Below are 20000 nucleotides of genomic sequence, written 5' to 3' on the forward strand. Positions count from 1 at the left end.
GAAGAGGGGGACAGTTGAGTGTCATTGAAGAAGAGGGGATAGTTGTCTGGAAGGTTGTGTTGAGTTGATAGATGGAGAATTGAGTTTTTGAGGCATTAAACAATACCAAGTTTGCTCTGCCCCAATCAGAAATTTTAGAAAGATCAGAAGTCAGGCATCCTGTGGCTTTCCTTCATGAAATGTTTACCTCCTGAAGGGTTGGACGTCTATGAAAAGATGCGGAAAAGTGCAGGGTGGTGTCATCAGCGTAGGAGTGGATAGGACAAGAAGTTTGGTTTAGAAGGTCATTGATGAATAATAAGAAGAAAGTGGGTGACAGGACAGAACCCTGAGGAACACCACTGTTAATAGATTTAGAAGAACAGTGACCGTCTACCACAGCAGCAATAGAACGGTCAGAAAGGAAACTTGAGATGAAGTTACAGAGAGAAGGATAGAAACCGTGGGAGGGTAGTTTGGAAATGAAAGCTTTGTGCCAGACTCTATCAAAAGATCAAAAGCTTTTATTATGTCCAAGGCAACAGCAAAAGTTTCACCCAAATCTCTAAAAGAGGATGACCAAGACTCAGTAAGGAAAGCCAGAAGATCACCAGTAGAGTGGCCTTGACGGAACCCATACTGGCGATCAGATAGAAGGTTGTGAAGTGATAGATGTTTAACAATCTTCCTGTTGAGGATAGATTCAAAAACTCTAGATAGGCAGGAAATTAAAGCAATAGGACGGTAGTTTGAGGGATTAGAACGGTCACCCTTTTTAGGAACAGGTTGAATGTAGGCAAACTTCCAGCAAGAAGGTAAGGTAGATGTTGACAGAGAGCTGAAAGTGTTTGACTAGGCAAGGTGCAAGCACGGAGGCACAGTTTCGGAGAACAATAGGAGGGACCCCATCAGGTCCATAAGCCTTAGAAATAGATGTGATGGCATTGGTGCCTTCTGGTTGAAATAAAGGATGGGAAGAAGAAGAAGGAAAGTTATTGGAGATATTTTTTGGCTAGATGCCAGAAGTCACGAGGGGAGTTAGATCTTGAAAGATTTTGACACTTTCTGTTAATGAAGGAGTTTTTGGCTGGTTGGAGAACTGACTTGGCATGGTTCTGGGCAGAAATATAAAGTGCATGAGATTCTGCTGATGGAAGGCTTATATATATATATATATATATATATATATATATATATATATATATATATATATATATATATATATATATATATATATATATATATATATATATATATATATATATTATATATATATATATATATATATATATTATATATATATATATATATATATATATATATATATATATTATATATATATATATATATTATATATATATATATATATATTATATATATATATATATATATATTATATATATATATATATATATATATATATATATATATATATATATATATATATATATATATATATATATATATATATATATATATATATATATATATGAATGATTCAATCTTTTATGAAAACACACAAGACAAATTTCATGTAAGTTACGTGACCAATAAATAAATATTATGATTATTATTATTATTTATTAAAAGTTTGTTTTATTATTATTAAAAGTTTGTTATTATTATTAAAAGTTTGAGTCTTGGTCATCCTCTTTTAGAGATTTTGCTGAAACTTTTAATAATAATAATATTTATTTATTGGTCACGTAACATACATGAAATTTGTCTTGTGTGTTTTGATAAAAGATTGAATCTTTCATACAAGGTCTAAAACTAACAGGTCTTATTAATCTAAAATATTCATACTCACACGATTAAAACATAAAAAGATAACTGGTACATAAAAAGATAACTGGTAACTGGTTCCCAAGTCTTAGTATAGTTAGCTATGATATGTTGAGAGGGCCATTATTTAAAATTGTGATACTTGCCGGCACAAAGGACTTACACAATCGGGCTGTTTTACATTTTGATGATCTCAGCCTTTTCCCTTAGGGTAACTTTTGGTAATGGCCATTCAGTGGATGTGTTACCTCATTGATAATTACTTCGCATCTTTGTGGAGAGAACTTTCTGTATATATCCATCAATGAATTGATATTTTTTACGCCTAATTTTGCACAGTTTTTGATTAATCGGGTTAGTTTATTTTTAGAATCAGAGCTACAATTACCATACCAACATGTGATGGAAAATGAAATGACTGACTGCACTACTGCTGTATAGAATAACTGCATAATTTTAGTGTTAATCTTAAGTTTCTTAAGTTTCCTCATGAAATGCATTCTAGAATTAACTTTTTTATATATTGCCTCGACATTACTATTAAAATTGAACCCATTTTGCTGTTGCCTTGGACATATCAAAAGCTTTTGATAGAGTCTGGCACAAAGCTTTGATTTCCAAACTACCCTCCTACGGTTTCTATCCTTCTCTCTGTAACTTCATCTTAAGTTTCCTTTGTGACCGTGATATTGCTACTGTGGTAGACGGTCCTTGTTCTTCTCCTAAATATATTAACAGTGGTGTTCCTCAGGGTTCTGTCCTGTCACCCACTCTCTTCTTATTATTCATTAATGATCTTCTAAACCAAACTTCTTGTCCTATCCACTCCTACGCTGATGATACCACCCTGCACTTTTCCACGTCTTTTCATAGATGTCCAACCCTTAAGGAGGTAAACATATCACGCAGGGAAGCCACAGAAGTCTGACTTCTGATCTTTCTAAAATTTCTGATTGGGACAGAGCAAACTTGGTATTGTTCAATGCCTCAAAAACTCAATTCCTCCATCTATCAACTCGACACAAACTTCCAGACAACTATCCCCTCTTCAATGACGCTCAACTGTCCCCCTCTTCTACACTGAACATCCTCGCTCTGTCCTTTACTTATAATCTGAACTGGAAACTTCACATCTCATCTCTAGCTAAAACTGCTTCTATGAAGTTAGGTGTTTTGAGATGTCTCTGCCAGTTTTTCTCACCCCCCCAGCTGCTAACTCTGTACAAGGGCCTTATATGGAGTATGCTTCACATGTCTGGGGGGATTCCACTCATACTGCTCTTCTAGACAGGGTGGAATCAAAAGCTTTTCGTCTCATCAACTCCTCTCCTCTAACTGACTGTCTTCAGCCTCTCTATCACCGCTGCAATGTTGCATATCTAGCTGTCTTCTACCGCTATTTTCATGCTAACTGCTCTTCTGATCTTGCTAACTGCATGCCTCCCCTCCTTCCGCAGCCTCGCTGCACAAGACTTTCTTCTTTCTCTCACCCCTATTCTGTCCACCTCTCTAATGCAAGAGTTAACCAGTATTCTCAGTTATTCATCCCTTTCTCTGGTAAACTCTGGAACTCCCTGCCTGCTTCTGTATTTCTACCTTCCTACAACTTGAATTCTTTCAAGAGGGAGGTTTCAAAACACTTATCCACCAATTTTTGACCACTGCTTTGACCCTTTTATGGGACTGGCATTTCAGTAGGCTTTTTTTTTTCTTAGATTTTTGTTGCCCTTGGCCAGTGTCACTCCTACATAAAAAAAATATAAAAATTATATATATATATATATATATATATATATATATATATATATATATATATATATATATATATATATATATATATATATATATATATATATATATATATATATATATATATAAGGAAGGGCAGGGTGGGTGGAGGAAATATGACCAACTCTTCTAATTTTCCCTGTTATTTGCAGATACCTTGGAAGGAAGGTGATGGTGAGGAACAGTGAAGAAAGATGACGGAGCAGAAACAGGCCCACACCATCCTGGAATGTGCTGCAAATAATCTTGGTTACCGGCAAAGTAAAGAGATAAAGAGATAGATAGATACAGAGATAGATAATTATTAGTAAGAGTGAGATTAAGATAGATAGATAATTATTATTAAGAGTGTTAGTTAGATAGATATATACAGAGATAGATAATTATTAGTAAGAGTGAGATTAAGAGTGAGATTAAGATAGATAATTATTATTAAGAGTGCTAGATTATTATATTCTTATTATATTATTTTATTTGTGTGTGTGGTGTGTGTGTGTGTGTGTTCTCTTTTCAGAAGTGTGTTTGGAATGCAAGAAATATACAAGACCACAGAAGATTCTATAGTGGTGGTGGTGGTAGTAGTAGTAGTAATAGTAGTAGTAGTAGTAGTAGTAGTACTTTATCAATATACAGGGCATTATAGAAACAATGAATGTAGTTAGGGTGGTGGTGGTGGTGGTGGTGGTGGTGGTGGTGGTGGTGGTGGTAATTTTCTACTACTGGCTCTAACAAATATACTAACATAATAACAAATATACTAACATAAATATTTATTATTTTTCTTTTACAGCTTATTTGATTTATTTAATTATTTTATTGGTGGGAGGGAAAATAATTTTTTTTGCAAATTTATTGATAAATTACATGTTTTATTTATATATTAAGTTTATTGATGTTATATTTCGCGGTTTTGTTAATTTTTTTTTTTTTTTTTTTTTGGGTGGCTTAATACTGCTTTGTTTTGCTTGGTAAGGGTTCTCACAGGTGTCCGCAAGAGAGAAGAGGAACATTTCACCCTCAGTCAAGAATGAAGACTTCTACATATATTTTTTTTTTGGTGTTTGGCTTAATACTGCTTTGTTTTGTTTGGTAATGGTTCCCACAGGTGTCCACAAGAGAGAAGAGGAACATTTCACCCTCAGCCAAGAGTGAAGACTTCTGCTTCAGTCATCTAGGTCTCTTTAATGTAAATGTATCTATGAAGAAACAGCAGACAATGAAATAAATGTTTGTTTGTGTTTTAACTGTTGTTGTTGTAATGCTTCCTCTGACGCGGGAGGTTCGCCCTCTGGCAGTTATTGTTGCCAGGGTTTTTTTTTTTGGTGTGAATTGTTGCCTTGATGGTCATTTTGTTTGCATGGTGGTGTTGTCGGTGAGGCCATCTGGTCAGGATAGGCAAGGTTGTCTTCTGTTACTCAGACTGATGGCAGCCTTTTCTTTATAGGCAATGGACGCATAGCCATGTTTTCTCAACGGGTCCTTTTCTTCCAGGCTGCCATGGGAGGACGGCTGTGGTCTGCTGTCTGTTTCCACTTGCTGCGGCAACGCGGGAGCCACAGGTATAAGGTACACCGGTCGAGTTGACCACTCGACCGGTCAGGTTTAGGTTAGGTGTGATATATATATTTTTTTTTTATATATATATATATATGTCTTAGCTACATGCTTGTTAGGATGTATAATGCACCTTCGGGTGCACTTTTTTCCCTTTTCTCTCCCAGAAAGAAGATGTTCCGGGTTCCTGGTTGCAGAAGAAGAAGATGTCGCCGCCGGTATGCCAGTCGGACTAGCCATCCGACTGGCAGGTATGATTTTTTTTTTGGTAGGATCGCGTAATGTATATGTATATATTTCCGGATATATGCATATATATAGTGATCCATATATTTTTTTTGATGCATATATTTTGATATACGTCCTTAAGACGTATATCTGATGTGTGTATCAATTATTTATTTATGTCTTAGCTACCTTAACCCGTTAGGCATGTAGCGCCGCTGTGCGCGCCTTTCTTCCCTTTCCTAGCTAGTGTGTGGCAGGCGCGAGGGGAGATGGAGGGAAGGCGCGATGGCAGCGAAGGCGCGATTGCAGTAGTAGCAGCAACAGGTAAGCCGGTCGGCCTGGTCAGCCGATCGGCTTGGTTTAGGATAGGATTATTGATATATATATATTTATTTCATTTCATGTATGTCTTAGCTACATTTATGTCAGGATGTATAATGCACCTAGAGTGCGCCCTTTTTTCTCCCTTTTCTCTCCCAGAAAGAAGATGTTCCAGCGGCAGCGGGCCGGTCGGGTTGGCAACCCTGCCGGCGGGGGGTTAGATAATTATTAATAAATGTATGTGTATGTATATATATGTATTATTTATAATACTTATATATGTATACATTTTTGCTTTAGTGGGATTATATAACTTGTGTATATATATATATCATGTTTATATATATATAGACTTTGCATTAGATGATTAAATAATTTGTGTATATTATATACCTATATATATGTATATTTTTTCAATATACATAATATATGTTAAATATACATTGTCTAGGATTGATATATTTAGCTTTTATAAATATATCAGAGTATATATATACCTATATATATGTATATTTTTTTAATATATGTAATATATATGTTATATATACATTTTCTAGGATTGATTGATTGATATATTTAGCTTTTTATAAATATATCAGTATATATATACCTATATATATGTATATTTTTTTAATATATGTAATATATATGTTATATATACAGTCTAGGATTGATATTATATATTTAGCTTTTGCAGCTGTTGTGATGTGCAGGTGTATGCCTGGAGTGTACATCTGCATGTTGTGACAGTTTTTAACTCAGGATTTAGCTATGTATTGTCAGCTCTTGCAGCTTTCTAGGATGCACAGGTGTATGCCATGTGTGTACATCTGTAAGTCCTAGCGATCTGTATTCTGACTTAGGATTTTTATATATTTAGCTATTTTACCTGCTAGGCCATGCATGTCTAATGCACCTTGTGTGCCCAGTTCCTTCCCCTTTCTTTAGTTCTGGCGGGGGACCTGGGTGGACAGCGGCAGGCCCGGTCGTTCCCTCGTGGGGCCGTGGTGGGAGTGACCGTCAGGAAGCTTCCATTACGGTAATTATTTTCTCTTTTTGTACTAAATTTAGTTATATTTACGTTAACTTGATATTCATGTTTATTCATTCGTTGCTGTGGTCAGTGTTTGTGGCGTGTGGTTTTGTCTGTTTTTACCAGTATTTCACACTTTTTTCTCCGCATCAATACCCATTCTAGTTTTATTATCTGGGGTCTTTCAAAGTTTTTATTTTTTATTTGTATGTATTTGTTTGGTTTTATGAATGTTTGTTTATTTTTTGGTATCAGCTGTGTATTTTTAGTATTACAAATGTACTTTTGGTGTCATTATTGTACTTTTGGTGTCCTATGTTTTTTTTTTTTTTGGTGGCTTGCTTTTACAAGTATATGTATTTTATCATTTTTTAAATATTTCTTTTGGTTTTGTGAATATTTTCTTGGTTCTGTGAATATTTTTGTTTTATAATTTTACAAGTATTTTAGGGATTTACGAATATTTTGGTTTTATTTATTTATATTTTTTGGTTTTATGAATTTTTTAGTTTTACGATTTTTATTATTATTATTATTATTATTATTATTACTATTATTATTATTATTATTATTATTACGATTATTTTAATTTTACAATTTTACAATTTTTTTGGATTCACGTATATTTTTTTATCTTTACGGATATTTTTTTGGATTTATGAATATTTTTTTTGGTTACGATTATTTGTTTTAGTTTTATGATTTTACAATTTTTTTGGATTCACGAATATTTTTTCTTATCTTTACGGATATTTTTTTGGTTTTATGAATATTTTTTTGGGTTTTATGGTTATTTTAGTTTTACGATTTTACGATTTTTTTTACTTCCACGGATTTTTTTGGGGTTTTACGTATATTTTTTATTTTACGTATTTTTTTGGTTTACGTATTTTTTTTTTTGGTTTTACGTATTTTGCTTTTACAGATTTTTTTCTTTTACGGATTTTTTTGGTTTAGGATTTACGGATATTTTTTTTTGGTTTGCGGATGTGCGTATTTTTTTCCATTTGCGTATATACAATTTCTTGGGTTTACGTACATATAATGTTTTGGGTTTACGTAATTGTTTTTGCGTTTTGGTTTTTTGTTTGAAATGGTTCTTTTAAGGAATTGACTTATTAAATTTTTTGGTTGCTTTTTATTTATTCTTATGTGTTTTTCTCTTGTTTTTTATTTAGTCTTCACTCTTATATGTTTTGGTTTATTTTTCACTATTTTTTGGTTTAATTATTACTGAAGAGGGTATGAATTTTGGATATTGGTTCCCCTTTTTGGGGTTTTACGTATATTTTTTATTTTACGTATTTTTTTGGTTTACGTATTTTTTTTTTGGTTTTACGTATTTTGCTTTTACGGATTTTTTTTCTTTTACGGATTTTTTTGGTTTAGGATTTACGGATATTTTTTTTTGGTTTGCGGAGGTGCGTATTTTTTTCCATTTGCGTATATACAATTTCTTGGGTTTACGTACATATAATGTTTTGGGTTTACGTAATTGTTTTTGCGTTTTGGTTTACATATATTTGAGTTTTTTGTTTGAAATGGTTCTTTTAAGGAATTGACTTTTATTACATTTTTTGGCTGCTTTTTATTTATTCTTATGTGTTTTTCTCTTGTTTTTTATTTAGTCTTTACTCTTATATGTTTTGGTTTATTTTTCACTATTTTTTGGTTTAATTATTACTGAAGAGGGTATGAATTTTGGATATATTCGTTCCCTTATGCACTGGTTTAGTACATTTCTGCACAACCTCTCAACCTGGCGACAATGAGTGAGGTGGCGCCTCATGACACCCTCGCCTGTGAGCGAATAATACCTTGCTTGAAAAAAAGGGGGGACCAGGAGCCACAGAGAGAGAGAGAGAGAGAGAGAGAGAGAGAGAGAGAGAGAGAGAGAGAGAGACTATGCGTGAAGGACTGTGTAATATATATTTTATTTATTTATTTTTCACTTTAGGTTAGTGAGTGTGTCTGTTCATCCAATCTGTGCAACTTGACCATCCATCCAGTCAGTCTGTCAGTCACACATCCAGTCTGCTCACTGTCACCCATCCCATCACCCACTCACCCAGTCACTCACACATCCCATCACCCACACCCATCTCATCACAGGGTAGGGAAATTCATAGGTAAATGGCACAGACCGTTAAGAATCTAATTTAAATCACAGAAAGATACTCTGGCAGTTGTCTGGAGGCTGGCTAAGGATGAGCTAACAGATATTAACTCACTGAAGAGGAGAGGGAAGAGTTAACTAACTGAGGATGTAGAGGCAATAGATGAGGGTAAGAACAATAGCAGGAGATATTGTAGTGGAGAGTTTTGGACAAGAAAGTGAGGAAGTGGTACCTGAACATGAGGGAGGGCTGGAAAACAGTGAAGGAGAAAGAAGCCCTATGGAGTGTGATGCAGAATAATATTAATAGCCTCATCTTGGGATTAAGCCAAATGTTTATCCTGATGAGTCTGGATATAATTCACCTTACAGAAATAAAATTGTGATGAGTTACAAGTAGAGAACATTGAACAAAATAGATACAACTTATGAAAAAGATCAAACAAGAAAGGAGTGATGTTTTTAGTTAAGGAAAGCTTCAAAGTGGCTGGATACAATGTGATGATGGACTAGCAGATGCATTAATAATTAGAGTCCAAAATATACCAGGCAAAAAGACGATTCAAAGTAACTGACATACCAAGCAATTAATTAGGGAAATCAGTCTTTGTTGACACTTCCAAAGCCTTTCAGTTTGTCGACCTCAGTATACTGTTAGGAAAAAGAGCGATATTAAGACATGAGGTATAAGCACTCCTGATTCAAAGGCTATTTGACTGATAGTGTGTGTGTGTGTCCTAAATTTTTCTTATCGTATGACATAATTATAGTTTTAGATCCTCATCAGTCACTGCTACATCTTGCAACCAGTATTTGGAGAACACAGTGAGAATAATTGAGGGTGGTTGCATCACCCTCAATCACGATCTACAAAACTCAAACGATGACCAAGTAAGTGCTCAAGTAATGTTCAGTGTGTATGTGTGTGTGCAGGAGTGGTCTTGCGATCATGTGCATTGTGTGTTTTTCATTATTATTATTACTATTATTATTATTACTATTATTGTTATTATTATTATTATTATTATTACTATTATTGTTATTATTATTATTATTATTAGTAGTAGTAATAGTAATATTGTATCACGGTATTTTATAATAGAGCCTCAACTTATACTAGTCTTGCCTGAAAATCTCTCGTTTTCTATCATTCTCCCATCCTGCAGGCCTGAGCCCAGACAGAGACCCAGAGAAATGTAAACAAACGCAGAGTCAGACTTGATATACGGGTGAATTTGTTGCTTTTTAGAGGGGCAATGGATCTGTACATGAGTGAGGTGGCGAGGGGCGTGGCCAGGGGGCGGCTAGCAGCGTGTGCCACCAGGGAAATGTGTATGAACATAAAAAAAGGCGCCTGTCAAGAAAGGTGAGGCCGGCTGCAGCTTTTTATTTTTATTTATTTGTTTCCATCAGGTTAGGTTTATATTAATTCAGTTAGGTTAGGTTAAGTTAGGTTAAGTCTCTCTCTCTCTCTCTCTCTCTCTCTCTCTCTCTCTCTCTCTCTCTCTCTCTCTCTCTCTCTCTCTCTCTCTCTCTCTCTCTCTCTCTCTCTCTCTCTCTCTCTTGCTTGCTTACTTTCATGTCTACACAGGTTCGTTCGGTGCAAGGAGTTGGCACAGGAGGTGTCTGAGGCTGTGCAGAGCGGCCGTCTGAACCTGGTGCCACAGCTGCACAGGAGGGCATGGCATAGCTGGCTGGACAACATCACAGACTGGTGTGTCTCCCAGCAACTCTGGTGGGGCCACAGAATGCCAGTGTACCACATCACTGCAGCAGACGGCCGGGAGGTGTGGGTGGCAGCTGCTCGGAGGAAGATGCAAGGCGGAAGGCTGTGCAGAAGGAAGGTACGTGTGTTTACCTAGTGTTAGTTTGGATGGTCTGATATATGGCAGAAATGTTTACTTTTTATTGTTTTTCCTTCAGTTGATATGCATTCTTTGTGGTCCTGTTCTCTGTTATTGATCTTGTTTTTGTTCCTTTGTCTTATGTGTTATCAGAAACTCAGGTAACTAATTGTAGGTGTGTAATTAGTCCATATTTTCATTGGTATATAACTAAAATATCTGTTAATACTGTAAACTCTAGCATTACTAATTGTTTGATAAAAAGATGGAGATTTCAGAAGGCTAGTAATGTTTATAGATGCTGATAGATTGAAAGAACTGACTACCTGTGTGTTACCTCTCCTTCCTCTTACGTAGTTTGATATTAATTGTTACCAGTATTGCCTGTGTTATATCACCTATGTTATATCACCCTCCCTCCCCAGACTGTGCTGCTGCATGGCCTCCTGTGTGATGGTGGCGGCCACAAGACATCCAAGTCCTGGGGCAATGTGATAAACCCCCTGGATGTGATCAGTGGGGCGTCCCTGGAGGTGCGTGACTTGCTGGTGCTGGAGTGTGTTCTGTACTGATGTTCATTGGGTGTGGTGAGCAGTATCTGGACAGCAGTTGATACATGAATATTTGTGAAAGCTTCTTAGCAAGTGTATTTTTTTGAACGGAGCACTGTAGAGAGAGAGAGAGAGAGAGAGATTTTTAGATGTGATGGCAAAAATTGTGTTTATAATTCTGTTTTCTCTGTTTTCTCCCTTTCTTTGTCTTTTCATCTCTTCTCTTTTCTTCCTTTTCCTCTTCTCTGCTTCCATTTTCCTGCTCATCTGTTTTCTCTTCTGTTTTTCACCACATTTCATCCCTTCCCTCGTAGCCTCTTGTCCTCTCACCACCCCCTCATGCCCTCAGGTACTGTGTGAGAGGATGGAGGGGAGCCTGAATACAGAAGAGGTACTCACTGGTATCAGGAGGAACTTCCCCACAGGCATCCCAGAGTGTGGAGCTGATGCCCTTTGGTTCACCCTTTGCTCCACCAACTTCAATAGTCAGTGTGGCATAGATAGATGAATGTGTATAACTTTGTGGTGCATTGAGTCTTGTGTGGGGTAACTGGGTTGGTGTATGGATCAATGAATGGAGTAGAGATAAGATTTTGGTGAGTGCTCTTGTAAGATTAGGGTAGGAGTGCTTCTCGTCTCCGTCAAGGGCTAAGGTGTTGAGTGTTGATTGAGTGAGGGTGAAAATTGTGTGTTTTGGTATATGTAGGAGATAAGATTTTAATGAGTGCTCTTGTAAAGTTAGGGTAGGAGTGCTTCTCATCTCAATCAAGGGCTAAGGTGTTGTGTGTTGAGTGAGTGAGGGTGAAAATTGTTTTTGTTTTGGTATATGTAGGAGATAAGATTTTAGTGAGTGCTCTTGTAAGGTTAGGATAGGAGTGCTTCTCATCTCCATCAAGGGCTAAGGTGTTGAGTGTTGAGTGAGTGTTTAAATATATTTGTAGGAGATAACATTTTAGTGGTTCTCTTTCCCAACAAGGATTAACGCATTGAAAGATTGTTGTGGGTGAGAGTAACAGTGAAAGTTGTGTGCTTTATCTTCGTATATGTAAGAGATAAGCTATAATAAGTGTATTTGTAAGGTTAAGGCAGTAGTGCTTCTCTTCCCCAACAAAGGTTAAGGTGTTGAAAGAGTGTTGTGAGTGAGTGTGAGGTGGGTGTGAAAGCTGTGTGCCTTGCCTTGCTATGCGTTTGTACATCTCTCATAACACTTCCCTGCCAGACCACGTGTGTGTGTGTGTGTGTGTGTGTGTGTGTTATATATAAAATATAAATAAATAACTACATTTCTACTCTACTGATGGGAGAAACACGCTTTAAAAAGGCTCTATTTGAAGTGGCACAGATTTTTAAGGATGTTTTTTTATGGTTTTAGTGACAAATTAACAACATTCCTACATTACTAACAGGAGAAACACTCACGAAAACCTCTGCTAATCATCTTTGTGGCCTTTGGAATCAATCGTGAAAGAGAGAGAGAGAGAGAGAGAGAGAGAGAGAGAGAGAGAGAGTCAGCTAAACCAATTCAACTTGATATGAGAGAAAATCTAATTATCTTCCATTAACAAAGAACTATCGCCCCAAACATTGAGTGCTGGAGGGTGCGTTCTGCATTGGCAGCTGGCATGAGCGGGTGACAGGAGGCGTGTGAGGCGCATGACAGCTTTAGTGACAAGTTCATGCTGGCAGTGGTGCAATATTATGCCCTCAACACACTTTCACTTTAAGGGCTTGGAAACCACAGTGCCTTCAGATTTGTGGAGAAGTGTGTGTGTGTTTGATAGTTATATTAGTGGTTTAAATCATGCTGTGCTAATATCTATCCCTCTATGAATGTGTGTGTGTGTGTGTTGACCTATTTGCATGAAACAGGGGAAGAGGGAAGAGGAGGAGAGAAGAGGGGTGCTTGGGAGATGAAAATGTATGTATGTATGTATGTATGTATGTATGTATTAATATTTTCCCTATCATATACAAAAACACCCTTGAAATCCTATATAGAACTTGCCATAGAACACACTCACTCTCTCCCATGTGCCCACTCCCTCTCACCCACCCTCTTGTCTCCCACACAGCTGCACACCCCGTCCTGCAGCCTCAAGGCACTCACCTCTCCTTTTCCAGTCATGGGTGCCTGCCTCCTCCTTGCAACACCACCACCACCACCACCACCACTGCTGCCATTACCTACGAGGGGGAGAGACTGTGATGTGGCTGCAGGTGGCTAGGTGAGGCATTGTTCTGGTGTTGTTGGTGTGAGGTGTTGCATTACCTTGAAATTCACAGGCCTTCCACAGCCTTCCCACTGGTCTCCTTGTCCTGTCCTCCTCCACACACCATCCACAGGCCTAACCTAACCTAGCCTAACCTAACTTAACCTAACCTAACCTAACCTAACCTAGCCTAACCTAACTTAACCTAACCTAACCTTACACCCACAGGTTCGGAGGCCTCCAGAGAGCTGCCCAGAGTGAAGCTTGTGGTATAGAGGGACAGCTGCTGATCATCAAGCTTACATAGTGACTGGAGGAAAGTGGGAGGAGCCTGGAGGGAGTGATGGAGGTACAGTACTTGGAGAAAATCCCTTCACCATGACAACTGGGTGTCTGCTGTACAGGCCACTGACCAATGGGGAGATAGGTAGAGGGAGACTGGCTAATGGTGGATGAGAGAGAGAGAGAGAGAGAGAGAGAGAGAGTCATGATAAAGGATATTGAGCACAGACTTCACCACTGGGTCGACTCTGGGGGGCTGCGTTCTTTTGCTAGGGAAGTACTGACTGGTTGGTGGCCGTGGCTGTTCACGCACTCGCTCTTGCTGTGGCTGGCATGCTGTTCTGTCCTCTCTTCTTCCAGGAATTGCTGTCTGAGGTTGTGTGTGTGTGTGTGTGTGTGTGTGTGTGTGTGTGTGTGTAGAAGCCATCATCATCAACCACAGCAGGTGATAATGATGGTTCCTGCTTTCATCGTCATCGGGGCTAGCCAGACCAACCTGGGGCTGTACTCTGGGGTGATGCTGTATGCCTCAGGTGGGTCTGGAGGGGCTGGGATAGTTGGTAACAATTAAAAAGGACTAGTATAACACACCAACCATTACAAACACTATGTAATGCTGGTATACACGCACAAACAGACAGTTAAGACAGGTATACACTTAGAGACATATACAAACACTTGCTATTGGTTGTATATTCTTAGAAACACACACACGCTTACTAAGTCTGGTATACACACACAAACTTGTATACAAATACTGGGATACACTTAGAGACGCATCCATACACTTGCTAAATCTGATATACACACATAAACTCATAAGAGATGCTGGTATATGCTCAGAAATCTATACACATTAAGTAAGGTTAGTATACACAAACCTATACATATATTAGGAAATTTATGTTCAATGATAGAGATGACTAGTACTCTCTCTCTCTCTCTCTCCTCTCTCTCTCTCTCTCTTCTCTCTCTCTCTCTCTCTCTCTCTCTCTCTCTCTCTCTGTCTCTGTCTCTGTCTGTCAATCACAATCTACAAAACTCAGACGATGACCAAGTAAGTGCTCAAGTGAATAGGTAATGTTCAGTGTGTATGTGTGTGTGTGTGTGTGTGCAGGAGTGGTCTTGCGATCATGTGCATTGTGTGTTTTTCATTATTATTATTACTATTATTATTATTACTATTATTATTATTATTATAATTATTATTATTATTATTATTAGTAATAGTAATATTGTATCACGGTATTTTATAATAGAGCCTCAACTTATACTAGTCTTGCCTGAAAATCTCTCGTTTTCTATCATTCTCCCATCCTGCAGGCCTGAGCCCAGACAGAGACCCAGAGAAATGTAAACAAACGCAGAGTCAGACTTGATATACGGGTGAATTTGTTGCTTTTTAGAGCGGCAGTGGATCTGTACATGAGTGAGGTGGCGAGGGGCGTGGCCAGGGGGCGGCTAGCAGCATGTGCCACCAGGGAAATGTGTATGAACATAAAAAAAGGTGCCTGTTAAGAAAGGTGAGGCCGGCTGCAGCTTTTTATTTTTATTTATTTGTTTCCATCAGGTTAGGTTTATATTAATTCAGTTAGGTTAGGTTAAGTTAGGTTAAGTCTCTCTCTCTCTCTCTCTCTCTCTCTCTCTCTCTCTCTCTCTCTCTCTCTCTCTCTCTCTCTCTCTCTCTCTCTCTCTCTCTCTCTCTCTCTCTCTCTCTCTCTTGCTTGCTTACTTTCATGTCTACACAGGTTCGTTCGGTGCAAGGAGTTGGCACAGGAGGTGTCTGAGGCTGTGCAGAGCGGCCGTCTGAACCTGGTGCCACAGCTGCACAGGAGGGCATGGCATAGCTGGCTGGACAACATCACAGACTGGTGTGTCTCCCAGCAACTCTGGTGGGGCCACAGAATGCCAGTGTACCACATCACTGCAGCAGACGGCCGGGAGGTGTGGGTGGCAGCTGCTCGGAGGAAGATGCAAGGCGGACGGCTGTGCAGAAGGAAGGTACGTGTGTTTACCTAGTGTTAGTTTGGATGGTCTGATATATGGCAGAAATGTTTACTTTTTATTGTTTTTCCTTCAGTTGATATGCATTCTTTGTGGTCCTGTTCTCTGTTATTGATCTTGTTTTTATTCCTTTGTCTTATGTGTTATCAGAAACTCTGGTAACTAATTGTAGGTGTGTAATTAGTCCATATTTTCATTGGTATATAACTAAAATATCTGTTAATACTGTAAACTCTAGCATTACTAATTGTTTGATAAAAAGATGGAGATTTCAGAAGGCTAGTAATGTTTATAGATGCTGATAGATTGAAAGAACTGACTACCTGTGTGTTACCTCTCCTTCCTCTTACGTAGTTTGATATTAATTGTTACCAGTATTGCCTGTGTTAAATCACCTATGTTATATCACCCTCCCTCCCCAGACTGTGCTGCTGCATGGCCTCCTGTGTGATGGTGGCGGCCACAAGACATCCAAGTCCTGGGGCAATGTGATAAACCCCCTGGATGTGATCAGTGGGGCGTCCCTGGAGGTGCGTGACTTGCTGGTGCTGGAGTGTGTTCTGTACTGATGTTCATTGGGTGTGGTGAGCAGTATCTGGACAGCAGTTGATACATGAATATTTGTGAAAGCTTCTTAGCAAGTGTATTTTTTTGAACGGAGCACTGTAGAGAGAGAGAGAGAGAGAGAGAGATTTTTAGATGCGATGGCAAAAATTGTGTTTATAATTCTGTTTTCTCTGTTTTCTCCCTTTCTTTGTCTTTTCATCTCTTCTCTTTTCTTCCTTTTCCTCTTCTCTGCTTCCATTTTCCTGCTCATCTGTTTTCTCTTCTGTTTTTCACCACATTTCATCCCTTCCCTCGTAGCCTCTTGTCCTCTCACCACCCCCTCATGCCCTCAGGTACTTTGTGAGAGGATGGAGGGGAGCCTGAATACAGAAGAGGTACTCACTGGTATCAGGAGGAACTTCCCCACAGGCATCCCAGAGTGTGGAGCTGATGCCCTTTGGTTCACCCTGTGCTCCACCAACTTCAATAGTCAGTGTGGCATAGATAGATGAATGTGTATAACTTTGTGGTGCATTGAGTCTTGTGTGGGGTAACTGGGTTGGTGTATGGATCAATGAATGGAGTAGAGATAAGATTTTGGTGAGTGCTCTTGTAAGATTAGGGTAGGAGTGCTTCTCGTCTCCGTCAAGGGCTAAGGTGTTGAGTGTTGATTGAGTGAGGGTGAAAATTGTGTGTTTTGGTATATGTAGGAGATAAGATTTTAATGAGTGCTCTTGTAAAGTTAGGGTAGGAGTGCTTCTCATCTCAATCAAGGGCTAAGGTGTTGTGTGTTGAGTGAGTGAGGGTGAAAATTGTGTTTTTGTTTTGGTATATGTAGGAGATAAGATTTTAGTGAGTGCTCTTGTAAGGTTAGGATAGGAGTGCTTCTCATCTCCATCAAGGGCTAAGGTGTTGAGTGTTGAGTGAGTGTTTAAATATATTTGTAGGAGATAACATTTTAGTGGTTCTCTTTCCCAACAAGGATTAACGCATTGAAAGATTGTTGTGGGTGAGAGTAACAGTGAAAGTTGTGTGCTTTATCTTCGTATATGTAAGAGATAAGCTATAATAAGTGTATTTGTAAGGTTAAGGCAGTAGTGCTTCTCTTCCCCAACAAAGGTTAAGGTGTTGAAAGAGTGTTGTGAGTGAGTGTGAGGTGGGTGTGAAAGCTGTGTGCCTTGCCTTGCTATGCGTTTGTACATCTCTCATAACACTTCCCTGCCAGACCACCTGTGTGTGTGTGTGTGTGTGTGTGTGTGTGTGTGTGTGTGTTATATATAAAATATAAATAAATAACTACATTTCTACTCTACTGATGGGAGAAACACGCTTTAAAAAGGCTCTATTTGAAGTGGCACAGATTTTTAAGGATGTTTTTTTATGGTTTTAGTGACAAATTAACAACATTCCTACATTACTAACAGGAGAAACACTCACGAAAACCTCTGCTAATCATCTTTGTGGCCTTTGGAATCAATCGTGAAAGAGAGAGAGAGAGAGAGAGAGAGAGAGAGAGAGAGAGAGAGAGAGAGAGAGAGAGAGAGAGAGAGAGAGAGAGAGAGAGAGAGAGAGAGAGTCAGCTAAACCAATTCAACTTGATATGAGAGAAAATCTAATTATCTTCCATTAACAAAGAACTATCGCCCCAAACATTGAGTGCTGGAGGGTGCGTTCTGCATTGGCAGCTGGCATGAGCGGGTGACAGGAGGCGTGTGAGGCGCATGACAGCTTTAGTGACAAGTTCATGCTGGCAGTGGTGCAATATTATGCCCTCAACACTCTTTCACTTTAAGGGCTTGGAAACCACAGTGCCTTCAGATTTGTGGAGAAGTGTGTGTGTGTGTGCATGTGTGTGTGTGTGTGTGTGTGTTTGATAGTTATATTAGTGGTTTAAATCATGCTGTGCTAATATCTATCCCTCTATGAATGTGTGTGTGTGTGTGTGTGTGTTGACCTATTTGCATGAAACAGGGGAAGAGGGAAGAGGAGGAGAGAAGAGGGGTGCTTGGGAGATGAAAATGTATGTATGTATGTATGTATGTATTAATATTTTCCCTATCATATACAAAAACACCCTTGAAATCCTATATAGAACTTGCCATAGAACACACTCACTCTCTCCCATGTGCCCACTCCCTCTCACCCACCCTCTTGTCTCCCACACAGCTGCACACCCCGTCCTGCAGCCTCAAGGCACTCACCTCTCCTTTTCCAGTCATGGGTGCCTGCCTCCTCCTTGCAACACCACCACCACCACCACCACCACTGCTGCCATTACCTACGAGGGGGAGAGACTGTGATGTGGCTGCAGGTGGCTAGGTGAGGCATTGTTCTGGTGTTGTTGGTGTGAGGTGTTGCATTACCTTGAAATTCACAGGCCTTCCACAGCCTTCCCACTGGTCTCCTTGTCCTGTCCTCCTCCACACACCATCCACAGGCCTAACCTAACCTAGCCTAACCTAACTTAACCTAACCTAACCTAACCTAACCTAGCCTAACCTAACTTAACCTAACCTAACCTTACACCCACAGGTTCGGAGGCCTCCAGAGAGCTGCCCAGAGTGAAGCTTGTGGTATAGAGGGACAGCTGCTGATCATCAAGCTTACATAGTGACTGGAGGAAAGTGGGAGGAGCCTGGAGGGAGTGATGGAGGTACAGTACTTGGAGAAAATCCCTTCACCATGACAACTGGGTGTCTGCTGTACAGGCCACTGACCAATGGGGAGATAGGTAGAGGGAGACTGGCTAATGGTGGATGAGAGAGAGAGAGAGAGAGAGAGAGAGAGAGTCATGATAAAGGATATTGAGCACAGACTTCACCACTGGGTCGACTCTGGGGGCTGCGTTCTTTTGCTAGGGAAGTACTGACTGGTTGGTGGCCGTGGCTGTTCACGCACTCGCTCTTGCTGTGGCTGGCATGCTGTTCTGTCCTCTCTTCTTCCAGGAATTGCTGTCTGAGGTTGTGTGTGTGTGTGTGTGTGTAGAAGCCATCATCATCAACCACAGCAGGTGATAATGATGGTTCCTGCTTTCATCGTCATCGGGGCTAGCCAGACCAACCTGGGGCTGTACTCTGGGGTGACGCTGTATGCCTCAGGTGGGTCTGGAGGGGCTGGGATAGTTGGTAACAATTAAAAAAGACTAGTATACACACCAACCATTACAAACACTATGTAATGCTGGTATACACGCACAAACAGACAGTTAAGACAGGTATACACTTAGAGACATATACAAACACTTGCTATTGGTTGTATATTCTTAGAAACACACACACGCTTACTAAGTCTGGTATACACACACAAACTTGTATACAAATACTGGGATACACTTAGAGACGCATCCATACACTTGCTAAATCTGATATACACACATAAACTCATAAGAGATGCTGGTATATGCTCAGAAATCTATACACATTAAGTAAGGTTAGTATACACAAACCTTTACATATATTAGGAATTTATGTTCAATGAGAGATGACTAGTACTCTCTCTCTCTCTCTCTCTCTCTCTCTCTCTCTCTCTGTCTCTGTCTCTGTCTCTGTCAATCACGATCTACAAAACTCAGACGATGACCAAGTATGTGCTCAAGTGAATAGGTAATGTTCAGTGTGTATGTGTGTGTGTGTGTGTGCAGGAGTGGTCTTGCGATCATGTGCATTGTGTGTTTTTCATTATTATTATTACTATTATTATTATTACTATTATTATTGTTATTAGTAGTAGTAGTAGTAATAGTAATATTGTATCACGGTA

General features: G+C 39.1%; 2 protein-coding genes across 4 annotated transcripts in view; both read left to right on the forward strand.

The window, feature by feature from the left end:
- LOC135101169 (probable valine--tRNA ligase, cytoplasmic) overlaps positions 1 to 20000 on the forward strand; it is a 99841-nt gene that overhangs the window by 79269 nt on the left and 572 nt on the right. Inside the window, exons 5-10 of one of the 2 annotated variants that reach the window (XR_010269111.1) lie at positions 15098 to 15214; positions 15440 to 15692; positions 16118 to 16225; positions 16595 to 16730; positions 18408 to 18560; positions 18774 to 18894. Coding sequence is in view for 1 of the 2 variants with exons in the window: in XM_064004744.1 (XP_063860814.1) it covers positions 15597 to 15692; positions 16118 to 16225; positions 16595 to 16730; positions 18408 to 18541 (474 nt within the window). In the remaining variant the exon portion in view is untranslated. Of the gene's footprint in view, positions 1 to 15097; positions 15215 to 15439; positions 15693 to 16117; positions 16226 to 16594; positions 16731 to 18407; positions 18561 to 18773; positions 19059 to 20000 lie in introns of those variants that run through there. The other variant, XM_064004744.1, reaches the window with a different exon arrangement.
- LOC135101163 (valine--tRNA ligase-like) lies at positions 8804 to 14107 on the forward strand. Of its 2 annotated transcripts, none has more exons than XM_064004718.1 (7): positions 8804 to 9695; positions 10054 to 10170; positions 10396 to 10648; positions 11074 to 11181; positions 11549 to 11684; positions 13272 to 13424; positions 13638 to 14107. In XM_064004718.1, exons 1-6 carry the CDS (start codon positions 9688 to 9690, stop codon positions 13403 to 13405), a joined length of 756 nt encoding a protein of 251 aa, XP_063860788.1. In that variant the 5' UTR covers positions 8804 to 9687; the 3' UTR covers positions 13406 to 13424; positions 13638 to 14107. The 2 variants fall into 2 exon arrangements, with proteins under 2 accessions (XP_063860788.1, XP_063860789.1); XM_064004719.1 differs by having other exon boundaries at positions 8806 to 9695; positions 13321 to 13424.

Source organism: Scylla paramamosain, chromosome 6 (genome assembly GCF_035594125.1).
Source record: "Scylla paramamosain isolate STU-SP2022 chromosome 6, ASM3559412v1, whole genome shotgun sequence".
In the NCBI taxonomy this organism is placed as follows: domain Eukaryota; kingdom Metazoa; phylum Arthropoda; class Malacostraca; order Decapoda; family Portunidae; genus Scylla; species Scylla paramamosain.